Source organism: Budorcas taxicolor, chromosome 12 (genome assembly GCF_023091745.1).
Source record: "Budorcas taxicolor isolate Tak-1 chromosome 12, Takin1.1, whole genome shotgun sequence".
Taxonomy (NCBI): domain Eukaryota; kingdom Metazoa; phylum Chordata; class Mammalia; order Artiodactyla; family Bovidae; genus Budorcas; species Budorcas taxicolor.
Genome location: NC_068921.1, coordinates 52,808,481 through 52,831,092, shown reverse-complemented (window position 1 = coordinate 52,831,092; position 22,612 = coordinate 52,808,481). Strand labels below are relative to the sequence as shown.

General features: G+C 40.2%; 1 protein-coding gene across 1 annotated transcript in view; it reads right to left on the bottom strand.

Moving 5' to 3' along the window:
- Window positions 1-2,357: 2,357 nt before the first annotated feature.
- The window catches only part of SLAIN1 (SLAIN motif family member 1), a 51,220-nt gene continuing 30,965 nt past the window's right edge, over window positions 2,358-22,612 (bottom strand). The window contains exons 3-8 of the mRNA XM_052650258.1: window positions 16,405-16,554; window positions 15,011-15,160; window positions 12,361-12,705; window positions 7,623-7,778; window positions 3,943-4,225; window positions 2,358-2,648 (exon numbers count right to left, since the gene is read on the bottom strand). Coding sequence (XP_052506218.1) covers window positions 2,573-2,648; window positions 3,943-4,225; window positions 7,623-7,778; window positions 12,361-12,705; window positions 15,011-15,160; window positions 16,405-16,554 — 1,160 coding nt within the window. The 3' untranslated portion in view covers window positions 2,358-2,572. The remainder of the gene's footprint in view (window positions 2,649-3,942; window positions 4,226-7,622; window positions 7,779-12,360; window positions 12,706-15,010; window positions 15,161-16,404; window positions 16,555-22,612) is intronic.

Genomic DNA, 22,612 nt, shown 5'->3' with positions numbered 1-22,612 from the left:
TCTGTTCCCACCAAATATGAGTGATACTTTTAAAAAGTCAAATCATGAACGCTGCTACTCAAAACCACGAACAGCTCCCATTCCAGAGTAGAGTCAATGCCTCACTGTGGCCCACATGCCCTCCACAGGCCTTTCCCTGTCTCCTTTCTGCCCTCATCTCTACCACTTCCCTTGTGTTCCTTCTGCCTGCAGCCACACTGGCCTCTCTGCTCTTCCTCAGACATCCCAGACAGATGTACACTGTCCTAAGCCCTCGCCTAGGTGGCTTCCTCCTTTCCAGCAGCTCTTCTCAAAGATGGCTCTTCAAACCACCTAGAGGGCCCCTACAGAGTCAATAGGTCTGGGGTGAGCTTAAAGATCTGCATTTTTAGTAAGCTTCCAAGAAATGCTCATTCTAATGCTGCTAGTGTGAGGACCACGTTTTGAGAAGCTGTACCCTAGGGCCTCTATTGATGTAATAAGTTAATTTCTCTTCTATGCATCTGGAATAAATGTTCTAGACCACGTTAGAGAGAACTGTGAAAATGACCACCAACATCATTTTGTGTTCAGTAGAATTCCAGGTGAAAGAGGCTGTGAAATAGCTTTAGGGCTGGCCCTCCAGCTCTAAGTCTTTGTTCAGGTGTCAACTTCTTAGTGAGATCTACCCAGATGACCCTACTTAATAGTGTGATCTCTCCCCATCTCCATTCTCTCAACTCTCCGTACGTTCAGCTCTTTCCTTTTCCTTTTTTGCCATAGCACTGAAGACCTAATGTATTGCAATTTACTTACTTGTAAGTGGTGTAGTATCTCTCTCCTAACTGGAATGTAAATTCCAAGGTGCAGGGATCTTTGGTTTTTATTGCAAGGGCTGAACAGACTCTTTTGAATATAAATGAAATAGTTGATTTGCAAATGAGTTAAATTCTTTCATCTTCTCAGCAGAATATAAACTCATTTTTTATTAAATGTACTGACTTGACTACGTATGTTCACAGCAAGACTGCAGGAATGGTAAAAACAGACTTCTGAGATCAGATACACCTGGATTCAAAAGTCAGCTTCACTGTTTTTCTCCATGGAACTATGTAGAAAGGCACACTTTCTAAAAATAAAAATCTCAAATAACTTCAGAAAAACTCTATTTTAAAACTTAGCATTAAAACCTTTACCTAACCTTCCCATAGCACCTTCTGGCAAAAAGTTTTCCAATATATATCAAATAGTGTAGACTAATAACACCTTGCTGTTTCACTGACACTGAGAAAGTACTTCAAGTTCAACCCCCATAAAATACTGGCATCTCCACTGACAGTATTCATCCAGGAATGGGTTTCTGGTTCTTTGGGTTCTAGTGACCCTCCTATGTGGGACCCAAACCCCACTACAAAACTAAAATCTCACATCTCTTATCCCAAGCATTTGAGAGAAAGAGTTGTTTACAAATGTGAATACTCTGCCTACCCACTTTCGGTCTGACCGACCTGTATAAGAGCATCGCAACGCTTTCACGATTGCGGTGAAACATAGGTGTGGGGCTGGTATCATTTATGCTGCACATCCATGCGTGACCTGATATTGCCGAAATAGTCTTTATTTCTGAACATTCCAAAACAGTGGTGTACACAGTAACAAATATTAAGTCATATCCCGTAAGAAAGCATTCATTAGTGCAAATGGATTTTGTAAAAGGTCTATCAAAAAGATTTATTTGCTTTAAAATGCATTCATTTCCAGAAGCATTGTTAATAAAATGTTACAGTTTCATCCTCTGTAAAAGTATTGAAAATCAATTGTGGTACGGTAGCAAACATTGCAGGTATTAAGTGCAATGAGCTAGTGATGCCATTATAAATGTCAAAGCCAGGAATGACAATAAATTAACAATGAAAACAACAAGACCCATTTCACACTGCTGTCTGGCTGTCTCCTTGTAATGCTTCAGCTTACATTGTGCTCATTCAACAGAAAATTATGTATCAATTGTGTGATGGATTTTTGCTGATATATCCCTAGAGCTAAAAAAATAGTACCTTACCACAAAAATATTTTTATGGCACAAAATTTAAGTTGTTCCATAGTGGTTCACATAGGTGTAAAAAGAAATAGGCACAAAAAATAAAATTCCTGTAAACTATAAAAAAGTAAATTTCAAAGCATACGTTATATAACCTAGTTGTAAATATGCAATGTATTAAAATACAGAACATGTAATGGGAAGATGTTTAGAACATGTAAGTAAATTGAACAGGTTAAAAAAAAAAACCAAAAACCTCAGATGGCAAGGAAAGCATTATGGATACACCTCAATTCTCTCAAAAAGGATTCAGGTACATTATCAGTTCTACAAAAACTTCCTAGCTCTAAGTGTCACAATACTGCAACCGTGGATCTGTGACCACTGCAGTATCTCAGGCAAATATTTAAGTGCAATAATTAGTCTCTGGTGATTGGTCCACTGAAAATGCAGTAGATGTGTTAAAATGCAGAAGGGAAAGAATATCCTGACACCCGCTGTTACCCAGCCAGCTGGGTAACACGACCCTCATTTCCAGTTCTTTCCCACTCCTTAAGGGTACAGAAAACGGCATCAGTAGCAACCGTCTCTCCAGTTTCCATCCCTCAGCGTGCTGAGTGAAGACAGAGGCTTTGGAGGCTGAAGGAAACTGTGAAGGGATTAAAAAAGGAAATGGCTTGTAAGTAACCCCGGCCAAGTCCCGCAAGTCCCATCACTCTCTCTGGTCTCCCCGCCCCCACCCCAGCAGCAACAGCGACAGCGTGCTGGCACTTTCCCACGTGTGTCTTGGGGCTCCGGCCGTCAACAGGCGCACTGCAGGAAAACCCAGTTCTCAGCACGTGCCACGAGTATCGTATGTGCACAGGCAGATGTGCAACGTAAGTGGAAAATGACCAACATCCTTAACGTGTAGTAAGAGCATTTTAAAATCAGAGAGATAAACATGACAGAAAAATGGCCTGTAAATATCAGCGGTTGCTTCACTGAAAATTTCTTCATGTAATTCTATTTGTATTCAATCTTACAAATAATCAAGAGACTTGCCTATTACGTTGGCAGTGAATTTTTAAATGTGTTAAAACCAATGTTTGCCTAAGTCTGGGGAACCAGACCCTCTATCTGGCAACGACAGCCTATCCAGGAGATTAGTTCGAAGACAGACATCCAAGGACAAATGTACTGTCCACAGTTAACATAAGCATCAAACAATGTGATTCTATTCAGTCATGAATGAAACACAGCCCTGCATTGAACTAACACGCATGAAAGTGATTTCCATCTGGATAGTAAGATTATTTAGTTTTGCAATAGTTTCTAAATTTGCTTTTGATCTGAGCACCTATTATGCATCAGAAAATAAAAAATATACATACCTAATGCATAAATAAAGAAAAATTTCTTGTTCCCACATCTTTTGCGAACTGTCACCATGGTTCCCCCTCCCTGTCCTCCTTCAAATACTAATTTCTTGTAAGATTTGTAAGTATTTACTGCCTCCATTGTTGCATCATCTAATCTGTCAACTCACTTTTATGGAATTGTTTTTTAACCATAAAACACTCCAGCAGATCCACTTCAGAAAGGGCACAACACGACTGTGAGCTCATTGAACATGTGCCTGGCAAGCACTGTGGAATTTAAAAAATTCTACCTGGAACATACCAAAGTTCCCAACATAAGCTAATAAAGCCCCAACTAAACATCACTACGATGCTTTTTAAATCAAGACTGTGGGAGGAGGGTGTGTTGTGTACATGCCTAATATCATTTGTGACCATTCTGATTAAAAAAAAAAGATTGAAAAGTATTAAATCCAGAGGCAGGAGGTCATGAGTCAGGGCACAAGGGGAAGAGTAACAGACCAGGGTTAGACAGAGGAAACGTCAGGGTGGTGCCTGCAGACCACAAACAGGGCTACAAGGAAAACGGACCAAGGCTCTCACCTTCTGACAGGCTGTGCAATTTTGCTTCGAGGCAGGTTACTCCCATTTATTGCCAGCGAAGGTCTTGGAAGTGCACTGCGGCCCACGATGCCGGAAGCTGCAGCTTTGGTGGGGGTGGGGATCCCAGTGTTGGAGTATAACTGTAAGCTGTTGGATAAGGGCGCGTTACTGCTGCCCTGGACGGTTGGGCTCACGTAGGCCGTGGCTTTAAGAGGCTGCCGCACTGACGCCGGGAAGTGCCCCACGCTGTGCATCCTGTGCTGGAGCTGCCCTGGGGACGGAACTAGGAGGAAAACGAACACTGCACGTTCACCACTGCCCGCACAGGTGCCATGTGCAAAGACGCTGATGCTGTCTGAAAGGGTTTTAAATGCACATATAAAGGTGTCTACATACTGGGCCCAGCTTCTTCTGAAACACAATATATATAAAGCGTTATCGTTCAGCAGCTAAGTTGTGCTAATGCAACTCTTTGCAACCCCATGGACTGTAGCACGCCAGGCTAAAGGCACCCAAACACTAAGCCTAGAGAGAAATGAAAGTGTGACATGAACACACTCATGTAACCATACCCACATCAAGACAGCAAACACTGCCGGCGCTTCAGCAGCTTCTCACATATCCTCTCCCAGTCAGCATGCCCCCCAAGTGACTGGTACTTTCACTTTTATCACCACAGATCTGTTATTCCTATTTTGATCTTCATGTAAATGGAATTACAGAGTATGTTCTCTTCCATGACTGGTTTCTTTGACTCAACATTATGTTTCTGAAATTTATCCATATATTTGCATTGAGGTGAGGTATTCCACAGAATGTATTTTATAATCTGTTCTCCTGATGATGCAAAGCTTGGTTACTTCTAAGTCTGGGGTTTTACGAACATTCTTGAATATGTGTTGGTGTTCAGATGTATTATATTACAAGTATAGTCCAAATTTATAACTATTAGGATAAATGAAGTTAGCAAAGCTGCTGAACAGACCATCAAAACAGAAAAAAATCAGTTGTATTTCTAAATTATCAGTGAACTAAAATTTGAAAAAAATATTACATATAAAAGCATTTTTAAGATAAAATACTTAGGAATAAACTGAACTACACCTGTATGAAACCTCTATATAGGAAGCTACATAACTTTGACAGATAAGAAGATCTAAGTAAATGAGGGGATATTCCATGTTAATGAATTAGAAAACTAATATTGTTAAGATACCAATTCTAAAATTTATCTACAGATTAAATGAAATTTCAGAAAGTCTATCATTTGAAATGAAACTCCAGAAGAGTAACTTCAGGAAGGCAGTCCTATTAGTCCCTTTAACTCTCCTACACACAAGACAGACAACTGCATTAAGTTTAAAAAGAAATAATAGAGAAACTAGTCAAGATTAACAGACACAATCCTAATTTTACAAACGGGAAAACAAGGATCAGAAAGGATACATAGTTTCCCACGAACTTATGACCAAGCAAAGACCCAGACTCCAGCTGCTGACTGCAGACCTAGTGCCCTCCTCCTGGAGTCGCCTCTCCAACCTTCTGTGTTCACTTTGTTGACTCCAGAAGGCACACCAGTCCACAACTTGCTCTTCATGAAACACACATGTGATGTTTATATACACGCATGATGTATAAAGGATATTCGCTTAGGGATGAAAGTCAATGAGAACAGAGTCCTGAGATCTGAAACAAGTTCACGACTGACCTCTTACACATTAACACTCAAGTTCTTTTGTTTTCTCTCATTATTACGCTTGAGTTACACACAATGATTTTTCTATTTTCTTCATTTCTTTACGTTTATTAATTGCAATTCTTCTATAAAGAAGAATTTCCCCTCTCCGTTTATTCAATTAAGTATGAACCTATGATTATTTAACCTATGGGTTATAATATTTTAATATAATCATTTATTCTGTGGCTCAATCTGTGGCAGGTTTTGTCTCTGGTAGTTTCATTAAGTTGTTTCCTATATCCTTTTGACATGCTCTCTCATCATTTTTTCAGGACTTCCATCAAGACTTTCCATTGTTTGTACGGTATGTTCTATTTTGGGTTACTTTGATTTTTCTGGCACTCAAACTGTACTACTGATCCACACTGAATTAGAGTTCACAGAAACTCCTAAGCATTACCCTATTTGCTACTGTCACTACTGTGTTTCCCCCTTCTATGTTTATACTGTTGACTTTTATACTCAAGCACAGAACTTCTAACTCAGTTAAATTTCATCATGATGTATCTGGCCACCTGTCCTAACCTCCTGACATAAAATTAGAAAGCAGTCCTCAGTTTCTCACCATTAGTTCCTAGGCTATCTTCTGTGTCTTTACACAGGCCTTTAATTCAAATATTAACAGATGAAGCCCTAAGATCCAGCCCTACAGCGTTCATTTACACATTTGTTCAAACATCTCCTGAGAGCTCGATGTGCCCAGCAGCAAGTCAGGTGCTGGGGACAGAAAATCAGATGAACTATGGTCCACGCCCAGGAAAAGCCAGTAAGCTAGTATGGAAGATAAACATAATGGCAGTCAAGTGTGACACACTGAATGACGCAAGCAGCGACAGGAAACCTGACCCATTCTCAGCATGTTCTGGAGGCACCTGGGGTAGTGTATCAGGGGCACCAAGGTGTCTGCTGGGTGGAAGCTGAAGACATCTGGTTGACAGTGCTTGGCCACAAACTTGGCCTTCCAGGTCTGGGCACATCAGTACTGGGCCTGTGGCCTTGAATCTGCCTCCCAGGGGTCAGTCTTGGATTTAACCCTGACTACCCATAGAAGTCAGAGAAGGCAATGGCACTCCACTCCAGTACTCTTGCCTGGAAAATCCCATGGACGGAGGAGCCTGGTAGGCTGCAATCCATGGGGTCGCTAAGAGTCAGACATGACTGAATGACTTCACTTTCACTTTTCACTTTCATGCATTGGAGAAGGAAATGGCACCCCACTCCAGTGTTCTTGCCTGATGAATCCCAGGGATGGCAGAGCCTGGTGGGCTGCCGTCTATGGGGTTGCACAGAGTCGGACACGACTGAAGCGATTTAGCAGTAGCAGCAACCCATACAGGCAGCATTAGTTGGGGGTGGGGAACCTGGAGCCAAGACATCCCCACACAAAGTGAGAACACAAAACACTAGACTGTGCTCTCACCACGCTCCTCATCACTGGGTAAACCATACAGAGAATGAAAGGCTGTGGGCAAACTGCAATGGAGCAGGTGAATCCTACTCTTCAGTCACACTAGAACAGAACCTCATTTGCCCTGGGAAAGCTATGGACTGATGCAAAACAAGACCACGGTAAGAGCTGGACAGAAGAGCTGTGCTTTCCTCTGAGTAAACATATCAAGTGCACAGCTAGAAAGAGGCAGGACTGAGCAGAAAACATTTTTGTATGATGAGTAGAGAGATCAATCACCATTCAGGGCTTCTACTTCTATCCTTAGGTATAAAGGCTAACACAATTTGCTAATTATTAATTAGTAACATATAATTTGCTAATTATTAACAGGCACCAGTGAAAATACTTCTTAATGGTGAAATACAAAATAAAAGTCACAAGGATAAAGGTTTCCTGTAGTGTTCAGAGAGAGAAAGAAAAATGAAATAGTAAGATATTTTCCTAATGGTGTTATAACTAACTGAAAATTACCAAAAAATCTGTCATACTTACTACAAGACTGTATTCTTGAAAGTCCATTTGCAGCTCCATGCAAGCTTGAGTCAAAACTCTGACTATTCCGCACGGTGACTGGAGAACTCCCATTGCTACTAACAGTGGTTGTACTTGGCATCCGAGCTAGGTTAGGCATACTTCTTCGGAGCTTGTCTAGAAAAGTATTTTACTGTGTTAAAAAAAAAATCACTACTTTTATGCTGATTAAGACACTAGATTTCAAAAGTAAATACAAAGAGAAATCATATTTTGTTCAATGACAAACAAATTATCACACATGTTATGAACTCTAAGAAGCTAACTGATTACCCCTCGTATAGGGAGACGCTTAATGTCTTCAGAAAGGCTCCACCAAACAAACAGCTAATGCAAAGCATTTGTTCTTTAAAAAAGGGAGGGATTAGCTAGTCAATTAGCTGTCTGTTCTTAGATAAAATTATATCGAAATGAGGTTAGACAATAATCTTACAGCCATTAACATAAAAAAAAACCCCTACAAATTGTTACATTAGTTTAAAAAAAAAAAAAAAAACACCTAGAGGTGTCAAACCAACTATTACTGAAACTTTTGCTAGAACATCAAAAAGGAAGAAATTCTTAAAATTCTAACGAGATGTTTTGAGATAGCCACTCATCACATCAACATGATCACATTAACTTCTGGGAAGTTTTAAGGGTCACAAGTATGCCACCAAATCTTTGGAGACTTCAAACACTTCCCTTTCTTTTTCTTGCTGAATACACCTTCTACCACCAAGAGGCAGCAGAGGGTAAGCCACACACAGACCTCAGTGAATTTTAATTCCGCCACGAAGCATCTTAGCCTGTACGCACACACAAGACCGTAGCTCTACAATGTAGACAGTTTCCTCTTTATTAATACCATGCCCACAAGCTAACGTATATATATCGGGTCGTTCAAGCTCAGAAAACAGATAATATTTGAATACTAAGCAAAAACCCATTCAAGGACAAACCTGATTCCTTTTTCTCTCCTTCACACAGACACAGCTCCATCTTTATCTCATAGATCCCTGGAGTCACCTATCTAAAAAGGGGTGTTATCTTCCAAGTTTCACCTCCCTTCCTCCTCCTCAACTCCAAGTCCTGTCAATTCTGCCTCGTAAATATTTAACACATCTCCCTCTACCACCTTAGCACAGACCTCATTATCTGTCATCCACATTTTCACAAAATCCTCTTAACAGGTTTCTGTACACCCTGTCTGTTCCTCCCCACCGTCCATACACCTGGTGACTTCCAGCCACTTCCTAAAACCGTCCAATCACTCCCCTTCCCCTTCCTCTGAAAGCCCAAGCTCCTGGGCTGAGCAAAGACCCTTCCAAGGTGTGGTCCCTGCAGACCTCTCCACCCTCACCTCCTGCTGCCCCTGCCTCACAGCCTGCTCACCAACCCGAGTGAACCACAGAGTTTCCAATTACTTCACGTGTTCCTGCATCCATAAGCATACTGGTCCTTCCTCTTGGACACCATTCCTCACTTCGTAGAATGAATGAATGAATGAATGAATGAATGCATATTTATGCTATACAGTGGGCTTCCCTTTTGGCTCAGCTGGTAAAGAACATGCCTGCAATGTGGGAGACCTGGTTCGATCCCTGCGTTGTGAAGAGCCCCTGGAGAAGGAAACGCTACCCACTCCCCATTCTGACCTAGAAAATTTCATGGACTGTATAGTGCATGGGGTCACAAAGAGTCAGACATGACTGAGCAACTCTCACTGACTCGTGGTATACAGTGTATTAGACAGGCAAGTTTCCAACTCTCAGTGGGATTATAGTCTAGACCATCGTTTCTCAATCCTTTATTCTATTATCCATCTTTAGGGATCCATTAAGGAGTAAAGGCAGCAGCCAGTTACCCACCAAACATCTAAAGCTAGCCTTCCCGTCAATAGAGGTCCTCAGACTAACACCACCATGTTGCTGATCGCCCTCCTCCCCCCACAAAATCCTAAAAATTACAGTTAGCAAATGTTCTGTAAGATTTAATTATTTCTCATACCTAGCAAACTACTCCAAATACAGTAGTCCCTCCCTTTCTTATCAGCAGGTGATACGTTTCAAGACCCTCGGGAATGCCTGAATCCATCAACAGTATTAATGCATAGTACTGAACTTTGTAAAGCTTCCCTGGTGGCTCAGATGGTAAAGTATATGCCTGCAGTGCAGGAGACCCGGATTCAATCCCTGGGTTGGGAAGATCCCCTGGAGAAGGAAATGGCAACCCACTCCAGCATTCTTGCCTAGAGAATCCCATGGACAGAGGAGTCTGGCCGGCACAGTCACGGAGTCGCAGAGTCAGACACAACTGAGCGGCTAACACACACACTGAACCTCAGGATGTTTTTCCTACACAGGCACTGACAGGCAGGTAGTATACACAGCCTGGATACACCTGACAAAGCCAAGACTCGCGTCCCACCTGGGACACAGCAGGAAGGCACAAGATTTCCGCACAGTACTCAGGACAACGCACACTTTAAAACTTACAACTGTGTATTTCTGGAATTCTCCATTTAACATTTTCAGACTGCAGATGACCATGGGTGACCGAAGTCACAGGTAAGGAGGGACTACTGAGTGCTCCTTTTAATCCCATGAACCCCAGAAATATTCCAAGGACTTTGAAGAGCCATCCCTTTTGAACCCAGGCAGTGTAGGAGCTATGGAAATAGTGAAGTATTAACACACACTTCTGTTTTATTTTTAATTAAATTAGATCAGTATTATAACAATTGTTTTCTTCTATCTATATTATTTTAATAATTTAGAAAAATAATTGATAGATTAGTTTCCAAGTTAAAACTCTTATTCTACAGTTTTGTTTAAATAATACTGTGGTAACAAATGAAGGTTCAGATATCTGAGCCTTATTAATAAAAGTTAAAAAAAAAAAGTGGAGATGAGGAAACAACCTTTACTTTTTTAGCACTTTTAACTTTTTCAGAAATTTTTGTTCCAGGTGAAATAGTCATAGTTTCATTGATTCCTTATAACAAACTAAGGTTAAAGGATTACATGTTACATAAAGGAGAACGTATATCAGATGACTTGATGTCCAACTATACCTGAGTTATTTGTCTACATTTTGCAACCAAATGAATGAAAACTCAGAGACATGGAAAGACAGGGAAAAGGTATAAGTGGTAGGCCAGGCTGGCAACTCAGCATCTACCAGCCTTCAGGGCTTGTGTGCGCAGCCATCAAGTTGATCAGCCAGAAGTTCAATCCAGAGAACTGTGTTATCTTCCATTTCCTTTGCATGCAGAGACCAGCTCTTTTAGAGAAATAAAACTACCACAGTCAGACACTAGGCTGAGATATGTCTCCATTTTCCTAATAGAAACTGTCGTAACACAGGTTTAGGTAAACCCAATCAGTTTCATAATGGTGTTGAATGTAAGTTAACACCACTTTTCTAAGGGGGAACAATGATCCCACTGATAATACTAATCAAGATGCAGGGAGCATCTGCTGGATAGGCAGGATGTGACCAAAAAATATAACCCTTCACGGGAACAACTCTGGGTGCGCTCTCCCACAGTTTTAATGATCCAGTAGTTACTGTCTTTGATATAAGCTTAAATACATTGGTCATCAGTGGCAGTCACTTTACCTGCCACAGTTTTCTTTTAAATTTGAAATCTGGAAGTATTAAACAGAGATAAGTTCTAACTATTAAACCTTTAATATGTTCAAATGATCTCTCAATTTGCATGAATAATTCAAGTACAGAGGAAGATAAAGTAAAAACTTGGTACACGCTGGCAGGTGATGACTAGTACAATTTGTATCTGCCCTTGCAATATTTTTAAATAACTTGCTTAAGTGATCATTTCTGGGCCCAGGTGTGAGAAATGGTGCTATATAATAATTCAAAAATATTCGTTTATAAATATGGCTTGTTTCTCCATATGCTATAGGATTTGTGTGTGAGGGTTGGACTGATCATTATCGTAAAAACATACCAGGCTAAAATATCACATGATTATTCTCCATATAGTTCTTGGAAGTCATGACCTAACTCCTAGGAGTGGGGAAGGAAGATAAATGATGAAGAGGGAGGTAGGAAAAAAAATACAAAAGAGAATAACATATATTCCAACCCTCTGTGCTGACATCAGGACACATACCTTGCTGTCACCACACACAACCTCAGCCTCCATATCCGCACTGCTGTGCAGACTTAATTCTAGATGTCAGGAAGTCAGGGGAAAGCACACCCCAGCATCCCCTAGGTCTCCACGTGCATGAGCAGCATCCTCGCCAAGCACGGTCGTCCAGGCTCACCATCCAGCACTCTGAGCCAGAGGCAGGCGGGGAGAGACGCGGGGTTTCGAGAAAGACAAGGGAGGGTGCAGCTCTGTGTCTCCAACTCTATGAAGCTCTTCCATGAGCCCCTCAACTCCCGCAACCCTGCCACACTATACTTGGACCAGGTGCAACATAAAGATGCTTCCCATTTCTGACTCCATCTGTTACATCACAGAGGTTTTCTTGACGCTGTAAATCTCTAAGTCTGGGACACGGAATCAGAAGCTGATCAATCAGAGACTTAAGTGTACACCAACTGAACTGGTTAAGGTCTTGAGGCTGTACTTAAGGTCACCTCGGAAACATTTACCCATTATTTATACTGACCTTAAAACCCATTTCTTGGCCACATAGGAAAGATCTAAGCATATCAGATACCAAAGCAGCATACAACCTACCTCCTCCGTTGGTCCTATTTGGCTGCTGATCTGGAGTCTGGACTTGAGGTGAATAATACTGTTGCTGCTGGTAATTATTCGAAGGAAAATACTGGGAACTGGGGCTCCTCCTACACTCCCGAATGCTGGAGAAAGTCTGTGAATGGGGTATTCCTCTTTGGAAAGGGGAACATCTTGGAAGACGGGGCTGAGGTGGTGGCAAATGATCAAACTCCTCCTCATCCTCCAGGCTGAATCGATCATATTCTTGATCACTACATGTCCCTTTTTTTCCTGAATTCAGTGACACACTGGAACTGTGTCTCGACACGGATGCTGAAGTAGAAGCATAATCTTGCCTGAGACCTATAAGAACAACAGGAAATGCTATTACCTTAGGAGGCACTGCAGTTGGGCTTAATTATTGAGTTCTAGTTTATCAAATACTGCAGGAAAATTCATGCCAAGCACACGATTCAAATGGAGACCTTCTGTCTTGCTCTTAGTTTACTAAAACCCAAGAAAATAGACACATTTACCTACCAAACAGACAGCTAACACTAGACTATCCTGTTTTAGGGGGAAAAAAACCTGACCTAATTCCAGGGATGATTAAATACATGGCTCTCGTTCATCAATCAGTGTCTGTCAATATCCCTAAGCAATTCCTGATGAAATCTGGAGAGATGCTTGGGAAGGGTGCTTAGGAAAACCTATTCATCATCATTAGGAGCAGTTAACTCTGAGTTAAGCCAATTCAAAGAATCAACTCTCTGCCCAGGAAGGAGCTCCTTCTGCTCCCCACCCCAGCTTTCAAAGTCAAAGAAAAGTTCAAAACCTAAGGCACAATATTTTCTTAACAAGGTCACTTCTCTTATTCTTTTTGTTACTAATATTACCTTTTTCAAAGCATGCTGACACTTCAAAACTTCAATCATTTGGGGTCATCCTCAATGACAGTCATCTAAAAATAGTCAACCTGCAAGTCTCTGCTTATTTATCTCACTGCCAACTCACAACTTTTTTTAAAGTGGTCTGTGCCTGACTACTTTACTTCTGAGGCTGTCATCTCATCTCTCAGCTACCTATTTTTTTGAAAGAGTTACTGTCAGTTTACTGTTACGAAATATAAAATAATCACTTTTCCTCTCAAAATTTTATCTTATTAAATCCTACACAAGCAATACAGTGTTTCTCATAGTAGCCTTGCTCAATTCTAAAAGCAGGAAACTGTTTTTGCTCAAATGATGCTTGGCTATTTCTATTTATGTTGGCCTGAGAAGCTAACTCCAAAATAAGCTGAGCCCAGTTCTGTGATCTACATCTTCTTCTGCCTTTTGATACCATTAATACCATGGAAGTCGTTCACTCTCAGATTACTTGCTGTAACTTCATTGCACAACCGTTTCCAATTATCCCCTAAACTGTCCCATTTCTAATTATCTCCTCTTCCATAATTATCTTTAGAAATGTATGTTTTTATTGAAATATAGTTAACTTACAATGTTTTGTTAATTTCTACTGCATGGCAAAGTGATTCAGTTATACATGCATATATACATTCTTTTTCATTATGGTTCATCTCAGGGTACTGAGATAGTTCCCTCTGCTATCCAGCAGGTTCTTGTTGTTTATCCATTCTATATATATTAAAAAGTTTGCATCTGAGAAGGCATTTTTAGTTGAATTTTTATTAAGATAACTGCACACTCACATGTAGTTCTTGGGAATAATAGAGATTTTTTTGTGCATTTTGCCCACTTTCCTTTGATGGCATCATTGTGCAAAATCATAGAACTAAAATACTGGCAGTATACAAACCCCTCTGATTTAGATTTTCCCAGTATTATTTATATGTACGTACATGTGTTCGTATTAAATTCTATACAATTTTATCACCTGTAGACTGGTATAACTACCACCACAGTCAAAACTGCGACAGGCTCCCCAAATCCCTCATGCTGCCCTCTTATAACCATGCCCACCTCCCTCCTGAGAGCCCACATCATGTCCCATGTCCCTGAGCCCAACAGCCACTACTATGCCATCCATTTCTAAATTGTCATTCCAAAATGTTATCTAAGGGGAATTATACAGTATGCAACCTGGGGCATCTTTTTCACTCAGCATAATTCCCTGGAGATACACCCAAAATGGTACGCCTAACAAAATTTCTTCTTTCTTCTTGCTGAGTAGTACTCCACAGTATGGAGGTATCCCAGCTTAACGGACCACTTATTATTGAAGGACATCAGAGATCATTCTGGTTTTTAGCTATTATTATAAATAAAGCTGCTAGGAGCATTCATGTAAATGTTTTGTGTTTTTGAACACAAGTTTCCATCGTTCTAGGATAAATGCCCAAGAATACGATGTGCTGGGCCTTATAGAAATGGCAGTTACTCTAAGAAACTGGCAAACTAGTTTCCACAGTGGCTACACTGGCAATGTTTTTACATCCACGTATTTTGGCTGCAGTATATCTCAATACTTTACAATGGTCATGAGGCTGAGAAGCACTTAATTAATTGCTCCTCCTCCAGAGTAGGGTGGTATAAGAGAAAGAACAGAACTGTTTGCCCATTACCTGGGGGAGAAATGCCTGAAATCTTAGATTTCAAGTAGAAGCCTCTAGTGTAAGACATTTTCTAGTTTAAAAAGAAGGACATACTTTCTTCTTGCAAACGAGCCATGATCTGAACATCTGTGAGGTCCTGTAACTTGTATCCCATGGAGATAGAATCATCTTCCAGCTCAGAAGTACTCAGCTCACTGTCTATGGATGACTGGGGACTGAGAGGGGAGCCCCTGGATGTGTAACCTGAAAATGAGGAAACATGTTTGTTATTAACTCTAAAGAATGGGTATTTGTATGTGCTTTACATTACAGTTCATACATCAACAGTCAGCAAATCAAGGCATTCTCCAATCAAAGGACACAGAGTGGCTGACGGATATATTAAAAAAGAAAAAAAAAAGACTCCTTTGTATTTTTCCTGTTTTCATAAGTCACCAAAAAAATGACCAGCACACCACTGTGACAAGACAATGACAAGACAATATGCATGTTTTCACATGTTTGTAATTCACATACACAAAACCACACATTTTGGTTTTTTTTTCAAAGTGAGTTTTCATAGTTCAAAAATCACCCTCTGCTGTACACTACAAAAAACTGTCAAGAAGGCAGATTTCAGTGGATTTCACATACGTGTATTTTTTACCACCATAAGACAAGAACATTCAATACTGCTAAACCTGCACCCTATTAGCTTAAGTATATACCTACAGGCATTAAGATGCACATGCTGTACACTTCCAATTAATAATCAGACACGCTTGTTGCTGGTAACAATGGATTATTTATTTTAAAATAAATTTTAATCTGGTACATTTTTTAAACAGGTACAAACAGCAGTGCCATACATGGATAAGAATATCACACATAAAAGGCACATGTCCACACAAAAGCATATACAAAACCTGCATAAACCTTTATCACTCTATCTGTGATGACAGAGTCCTCACAGGAGACTACAAGTCACTCAGGAAAGTAAGTAGTGACTTGAGATAAGACAACCAAGGAAGGAAGGACCCAAGACAGAAAATTGTAAGAATGGAGTCACACCAGTGCTCAAACAATGAAGGAAATATTGAGACGGCCATCACATAAAACTGTGACTATTCTTTCTACATAACCTTGACTTAAAAAGCGATCAACAAGTTTTTAAACAAGATATAAAAGTCTTATAATCTTCAACCATAATGAGAGTACCTCTAATTTTGTTCAGCATTTAATTTTAAAAGCACATTTGGAAATACATATATGTAATATATACATTTGATAAGGAGGGAAAGCTGCCTGCTATACACAATGAAGAGCAGATTAATGATACTAGTATAAATTAATGCTAGCCTTTTTTGTACCCAATGTAGGTGTACAGCAAACTCCCCATTGTGACAAAATTACCCTCAAGCTTTTCAATGAAAGGTGGATTATTTTTTAAGCTGTGTTTGGTGACCGATTCACAAAGTAAGCAGCTAATCAAGAAGTTGAAATATTACCTGTTCTTTCAGGTGTTAGTATTGCTTTATTTGAGGTTTTAGAGAAGCTGGGAGTATTAATGCCATTGCTATAAGGGCTGAGTCTTGCCACAGGACTATAAGGAAAAGCCAGTGAGACATTTGAAGGGAAGAGACTTCGCCATCGGCTGGCTGTCACAGAAGCAGAAAATAAACAGCAGCAGTTAGCTATACAGAAGCAAACATGGACTGGTCAGAGAGAAAGAGAAGAGGTTAAAAAAAAATAAAGAGACAAAGCAACTTTTCACTCTTAACTGACTCATTTACCTTAGGGAAAAATGTGTAAAAATGGGCTATTTGTGAATAACGGTCCTATTTCTACCACCATGAAGAACAAATCAATCAGAAGCACCTTGATCACAGTCAGTATGTCTATATAACAATGAAAATTTGTCTTTCATTTCCTCATTATGAATGTTTTGTTTTTCTATTTCTGCACAAAAAACTTAAACGTTTTAATAATATAAAATGTTAAGGTCAAAAGAAAAACTCAAAGCAATTTATCTTTATAATCACAGAAACAGTTCTTTTAATATTAACTGTTAATGGTCCTATAGTTTTTCCTCAAGGTTTATTTTCAATCCATTTAATATTAACAAATGTTGATCAAAATATTTTTATGAAAACTTGTTCGTGGATTATGGAAGAAACTTAAAATGACTACCGCATTTCTGAATGGGCTTGAGGCCAAAACAAATTTTATGGAAAAATGATCTATAAAAATAACACAAGGGTGTATATACACCAAAACTTACTGATAGTTATTTTAGACAGCAGGCGTAGAGATAATTGATAATCTGTTGGATTTTTTTTTTTTTCATAAAAAAAATTTTCCAAATTTTCTGCACTGAACATGTTATTTACATAACTTTTAAAGGCAGGATTACACATATTATTAATTTAATACTATAAAATAAGGAAGAAAGGAAATGGTAACCCACTCCAGTATTCTTGCCTGGGAAACCTCACAGACAAAGAAGCTGGGCGGGCTACAGTCCATGGGATCGTGGAGAGCTGGACATAATTTGGCAGCTGAACAAACAAGATACAAAAAGGAATGTACCTGCATGGGCAGGTGATCTAATTGTACATTATCTCACATGTCCTAATTAACATATTTCCCTCCTCCAAAATTCCCAGGACCTTAGGATCATAAAAACACTCTAAATTGTAAAAAAAAAAAAAAAAAAAAAAAAGTCACATCTAAAATCACTCCCTCTCTCTTCATGGAGTAGATTCCTGAGCTAGTCAAAACACACTTTCCTAAAAAGCAATCACTTAGATGTATATTAAGTGGATACTTAGTATATATAAAAGCAGGATAGGAGGGAAGAAATAAAAAATATAAATTAGATTAAGTTTCACTTTGAGCAGTAACTTGGTTATATTTGCTGGAAATTTGACAAAACTTGAAGAAACATGTATAAAAAGGACTGCTCTGAAATGCCCTCCCCAGGACACTTTTAATGAGCGATGCTAATGAGCAAATAGCTGAAAAGTGTTCAAAAATGGGAGGCAGTGGGAGGCAGTGGTGTGGAAAGGAAGAAGCTGTGGGCTGTGGGCAGGCAAGAAAGTTAACGAGCTTCAATCCCAGGGCTGGTGAGGTCCTTGCAAAATATCACCAAGGTTATTTACAAGAGCAAAATGCTTCCTGTTACTTCAGCAAGAATTCTTGAGAAATAGTAACATCCCATATGAACAACTACAGAAGTACCTGTTCCCTATGTAGATGAAAGAACTAGCTGAGGAATCTGCATTCAGCAATTCTGTTTTCAGAATCCACACTTTTCAAGAACCGGACTCTGCCAGGAAGCCACGTTCCTGGTTGACACCAGTCATGACCCTTATCTAACATGCAATTCTCTGGGGGTTAAGGAGTCCCAGAGCAGAGATGTGCAGAGCTGGTTGGTATTCCCTGCCCTAAACCACCATATATGTACACTGAGCCCCAGATACACTGACAAATAGCAGTTAGGATGCAATACCCACTATGTAGTTTGTCTCATACCTTCAAAGTTTCTCATTAACAATTCTGTATTAAAGAAGAAAGAAATGCCCAACTGCTCTTTGTGACTGCTCACTTGCTTAACAGATGATGTTACATCGCACCAGTCTGATCACTCACCAGATTACAGTGACTGCGTGTTCTCACCCACAGATGCAAGCGACAACGCATCACAACTAAACAGCATTCATTACTCTGCACAATGACTTCTGTGACCCAGCCACCCAGCATAATGGCACAGTGATTGTGGCTATGACAGCAAGATCCCAACTAAGAACACAACTAGCCATCTATTGCGAGAAAGAAAGCTCTGCATTGTCCTCTTGGCATGGAGGATTTTAAGAAAAGGGAGGAGAACTGTTGCGCAGGCAAGCAAACAAAACAATGATGTTGTATTTGTGCCCAAGGTTGTGGTGCAGGAGGAGAGGGGAGTAGAGTGGAAGCCGCTGCTTCCTAGTTATTCTTCACTCTGTAGCTGAAGAACTGGAACAACTTTAACGGGAAGCATTTTCATAGAGATTAGAAACAAACAAAAGAACTTTTCATAAGGCAGTTTTGCTTTTTCCAATTAATTAATGGATTTTCTGCATATAAGGATATCAAATTATTTGAGAGGCTTGCTATGATGATCAGAATGACCCTAAGAATCTATGTATGGAAGTGAGAGTTGGACAGTAAAACAACCCGAGCGTCCAAGAACTGATGCTTTTGAACTGTGATTTTGGAGAAGACTCTTGAGGGTCCCTTGGACCACAAGGAGATCAAACCAGTCAATCCTAAAGGAAATCAGTCCTAAAAGCTACAACACTTTGGCCACCTGATGCAAAGAATTGATTCATGGGAAAAGACCCTGATGCTGGGAAAGACTGAAGGCAGGAGGAGGAGGAGATGACAGATGATGAGATGGCTGGATGGCATCACCAACTCAATGGACATGAGTTGAGCTAGCTCTGGGAGTTGGTGATGGACAGGGAAGCCTGGTGTGCTGCAGTTCATGGGGTCGCAGAGAGTCAGACATGACTGAGTTGACTGAAGTGAAGAAAGGAGCAAGACAATTTTTTGATGAAGGCCAAAATGAGTGATAATTTGGCCTTCTGAACAGCTAATTTTCCTATCTTCCTACTCCAGAGTTTTAAGTAAAGGGCTTCTTCAAGTCAGATTAAACAGACTTGTTTGGCAAGTCTTGACTTGGCAAGTCGTTCATCCCTAAATGCCTAAGTTCAGCTTTCCGCCAGAACACTTCTGTCTGCACCCGTGTGGTCCTACAGCCACTTCCTTGATCAATACCCTGGACATCTCTTGCTAAAGCAGCACATCTATTCCTCTACAAACTTCCAGCCATGCACGCCGCCCTCAGCCAGCCTGCTCTGAGCATCACCCGCAGGCTTGCTGTGGTCACTGACCACTTTAACCGCTCTCTTCCTTTCTCACGTAGTGCAGTGGCTTTTCACCAAATACAACATCTGGAAGGTAGTACAGATCATCTCACTTGTACCCTTATCCACTCTCCTGTACCCCACTGCCAACATCTAAAGAGTTTCTAAAGCTTTCTTGTTAAGAATACAATTGGTGTTGGTTAACCTTTCAACTTCGCCACCTTCTATCTAATAAGCATTTTCTATTGAAATAAACGTGACAAAGTATCAATACTAAATTGTGGATGGATCCCTCATCTTCCTAGAGAGAAGCTAGTTTGAGTGTCTAATGGCCTATCAAGTTATTTTATGTACACCTTCAAAGTTATCTAACTTCAAAAAATAAATTACACTCTATCTGTGAAGCTATTTTTTATACATCATTAAGCAAAGTATGACTTCCTCTGCAAAAATCAATTTGATAAATGCTCCAGTGGTGATAATGTCAAGAAAAATCATAAAAGATAGGTAATGGGAGAGGTTTAAAAAAGAATGTAAATATTTTAATTTTCCACACTAAATATTCCTAACAAAAATTTTTCCAGAAACAATGACATTCCATATCTTGATCATCTTTGCTTAGATTCATTGTAAATATTTGAATTTTTGTTGAATATATATATATCCATGCATATAGTCAAAATCTAAGAATTCAGCATGGCTTAATTCACATAAAAAGAATAACTGATCTAATGTGAAAATCCTAGTGATAATCCTCAAAACGACAGTATACATCAACCTAAAAAAGTTCAAAATAAAGTAATGCTCTACTGTGGAAACCATCATTTTCACACTTTCCTGTCATTATAGACAGAGCCAGTTGAGTACCTAATACAATGTCCAACACATAAACGTTGAATGTGGTTAAAATCTTGGCAACTTCACTAATATTCCCCTATTTCAAACCATTCTACCATTCCTCCTTTCACATCTAAATGACTCTGCCAACTTTCTTAAACCTATTATAACTACAATTTAGTGTATCTTTGAAGACAAAGGTGAGTCGAGACATGTCAGTCCAGCTTGAGACCGGCTGAAGAACTATACCTGTAAGAGCACTTCCTAGTAACTGCTCAACTGTATCACACGTGCAAAGCCACGGAGACATGAACAAGAGATGCATATTCAGGGAATGGCCAGTGTTAGGACAGAAGCAAAGGGAATGTGGAGAAGAATCGGGGCTAGAGATGTTGGAAGATCTGCTTACGTCCCGTCACAGGCAGCAGGGTTCCCCAGCCTCCAGGATCTAATGCCTGGTGATCTGAGGCAGAACTGATGCAATAACAGAAATAAAGTGCACAATAAAGGTAAGGCACTTGAATCAAACTGAAACCATCCCCCCACTTCCAGTCTGTGGAAGACAAAAAGGTTGGGGACTGCTAGTATACAGTATTGGCTTTAATATTCAACTAGCATTTTGACTTTGTAAAGGAGAAAGTCATGACCAGCTACGCTATTTTATGATGGCATAAACAGCCGTGCAGATGATGCACTAATGGGGTAGAGACTAATGACTGCGAGACGGGTCAGGAGGCTTCATAGCGGAGCTGGTAGAGACCTCACAAAGTACAGTGACATCTAAGCTAAAGTGGAGATACCTGGTGACTCAATGAATACAGGGAGCAGAGGAAAGAAGGAAGGCAAGGCCAACACCATGGATTCTAAGACACAGATTTCATCCACTAAAATGGGAGAGATGAGATAAGCATGCTTAAGAAAAAATGAACTGAATTCAAGGACATGCCTACATGCTGGTGCTCAGTAGAGTCAGAATTCAGCAGAGAGGGCTAGAGACAAAGAGACCAGAGGACATCAACAAGTAACTTAGGTGAAGCCACAGGCATGAAAAAAGCACCCAAGGGGACTGTAAGGAAGGAAAAGAGAAGAGGCTTAAGGAAGGAGCATTTAAGTGTGGGAAAGGGAGAATGAGCAGAGGCGGCAGGAGACGAAGGCGGGTTTTGTGGCCTCTTATCTGTAAATCAGAAGGCAACAAACGTGCTGAGAAGGCAGAGGCTGGAACCAAGAATCTGTGAAGCAGTAATGAGCTGGGACAAGTATAAGCTATTATGTAGGCGAGTCTGGACAGCATCTCTCTGGAAGAAAACTAATCTCAACAGGCAATCCTAAATAGAACACATGACATTAGCAAGTGTCCTCTTCATGATTCTCTAAAGGGCATTTATGTCCTATTGGGTTACGATAGTTGAACTGTGGTGGTTGTTACTATTCACAGGAATGTCAAAGTGACCACTTGTTATAAACAGTAAGGGAAAAAATAAAAACTCTAGTGACTAAAGGTTATCTGCCACTAGAGAATTTGAGAGATCCAGGGTACAATCTTAGTAAGAGGAGTTAGATGTGAGTCTGGAAGGGCTAGATGGCTGTGTTCAATGCCAACAAAAGTCAGGGATCACAGCAACAGGCCAACACAAGAAATGGCAAACGTTTTCTGTAAAGGGCCAGGCAGTAAACACTTCAGGCTTTGCCACCATGAGGTCTGTGCTGCAACCACTCACCTCTGCCCACTCTACCATCATGGCATTAAGCTAACCACAGAGAAAACACACATGAGCGACTATGGCTATGCACCAACGAAACTTCATATATACCAAGGGCTGAATTTAATAGAAAACATGGGTCATGAAATACTATTAATTTCTTTCAACCACTTAAAAATGTGAAAGAAGCCATACAAAAACAGGTAGGAAGCCAGATATGGCCATAATTTGCCAACCCGTAGGCTAATAATACACATACCAGTTTTTTAATA